The following is a 1,900-nucleotide window of genomic DNA, read 5'->3' on the forward strand; positions in this document are numbered from 1 at the left end:
ATGAATGAGTGTGAAAATTCAAAATTACTTATATATATGAGAACCACTTCCTAATTGTTATTGCAAATTTAATACTTTGAAATTAAAATTTTAAGACTTAGAAAAAAAAGAAAAAAAAACCCCATTCATGAAGACGTATGTATGTATGAACGTATTTGATACTTAGTTTTTATTGAGTTACGAATTAATACGAGACTGTATAAGTATAAATCTATAATACATGTTTAGCTCCTCTAGTATTAACGGCACAGTACAGAGTAACTATTCGATTCCACAATCTCAAGCTTTTCATGTTCTTATTTTCACAAAAACATGAGAAAAACTCCCCTCCACTTCCGGGTTTCCAAAAGCCCAAAACGAAATCCCACTTTCCCCATCACTCCTAAATTCTTATCTTTCGGTTTCTCGACTTGATACTAGTGCCGGCTCAACGCCTAGACCTAAGGCCCCACAACAAATAAAAAATTTTCCTACTAAAAAAAGACCCAATTTTCCTTAGTAAAAGACCAAAATTTTATAAAAATATAACATTTTTTAAATAATTGGTGATTTTTTTTAAGAGTGATGCTAAAAAAATACAACAAATTTTATTATAGATTTAACTGACATATCACCAATCACATAAAAAAATAATTCAAATACAAATAAATTAAGTTGTTGAAATTCATCAATTACAGTCATAATTACATTTATTGTGAACATTTTGTAATATTTTTAGTATTTTTCTTTTTCATTTCTAACAAGGCTTTTAAAATAGGAGACCAATAAAAATTTAACCCAATTGAAACCCTAAGATGTTTCAAATAAAATGCTGCAAATGTGATAAATCACCAATGATAACTAATCTCCTACTAAGCTACACACCAAATAATATATATCTATCTCTTTCTCTTAAAAAGAATATATAAAATTAAAATTTAAATTACAACTGTACTTAATTATGTATAGTCATATATCTAAGTTAAAATAAACTCTTTTGATTCAACTATAATATTCCATTTTCTATTTAAAATTAACCTTAATTTAACTACTATTATTCATCAATTTATGTATTTACATCAAATTAATCTTAACTTAATTAGTATTATATAATTTTATTTAATTAATAATTACATATAAAAAGTCCCATATAAAATTTTTACCTAAGGCCCAAATTTTGTTTGCCCGGCTCTGCTTGATACTTCAACTCCTCGACACGAACCACGAGCTTGGTGACCGAGTACAAAAGCCAGTAAAAGAGCAACGCCGAAGCGATCAAAATCCCATTCCTCTGGCTCTTCATGATAGACTTATGGTGGCGAAGATGCTCTGCATGAGTGCAAGCATTAAGGGACACACATGAAGGTCTCATTTCGTACTTCCAGTAAATGTCCAAGAGCAAAAAGAGGCAGAATGGGATCACTGAGAGGAAGGGTTTGAGGAGAGCTTTGATGACAGAGATAAGGCCCTTGCGGAGAGGGTCGAGGCCTGGGAGGGTCAGCAGGAGGATCATTATGGCCTCTGCAGCCGCAGCATAGCCTAGGACTACCCATTCTAGTGCCATTTTGAAGTTTTTAGGTAGAGAGAAGAAAAGGCGTAGTTGATTTTCTGGGAATTTAAGAGATTAGTGGGCAGTGGAGAGTGTTTGATGGGGGAGCTTGACTCAACTATGAAGGAATAGAGAGGGCTTTAATAAGGGATGGGTTGTTGGAATTGCCGCGTTTCCTATGACTTTTTAGGACGTTAGGACTGTTATGTATCTGCACGGAAAATGACCTTTTCTTAGCACTGAAGGAATGCTTTTAGCAAGTGAGACTATAGGAAGAAGCAAGGAATTTTTGTCATGGATTTCTACGTGTGAAAGCAAACAAAACAAGAAGATTTTTTTTTTTTTATCCGTGAGACATAAGCAAGAGACATA

General features: G+C 32.9%; 1 protein-coding gene across 1 annotated transcript; it reads right to left on the reverse strand.

Moving 5' to 3' along the window:
- Nucleotides 1–1,015: 1,015 nt before the first annotated feature.
- On the reverse strand, nt 1,016–1,692 carry LOC115965818. The gene has a single exon (XM_031085113.1). It carries the CDS (start codon nt 1,541–1,543, stop codon nt 1,139–1,141), a length of 405 nt encoding a protein of 134 aa, XP_030940973.1. The 5' UTR covers nt 1,544–1,692; the 3' UTR covers nt 1,016–1,138.
- Nucleotides 1,693–1,900: the final 208 nt, after the last annotated feature.

The sequence above is a fragment of the Quercus lobata genome, chromosome 10, assembly GCF_001633185.2.
Source record: "Quercus lobata isolate SW786 chromosome 10, ValleyOak3.0 Primary Assembly, whole genome shotgun sequence".
Taxonomy (NCBI): domain Eukaryota; kingdom Viridiplantae; phylum Streptophyta; class Magnoliopsida; order Fagales; family Fagaceae; genus Quercus; species Quercus lobata.

What these genes read in the sequence shown, in the direction of transcription:
- LOC115965818 (XM_031085113.1), bottom strand. Translation starts at nt 1,543, where the DNA reads ATGGCACTAGAATGGGTAGTCCTAGGCTATGCTGCGGCTGCAGAGGCC.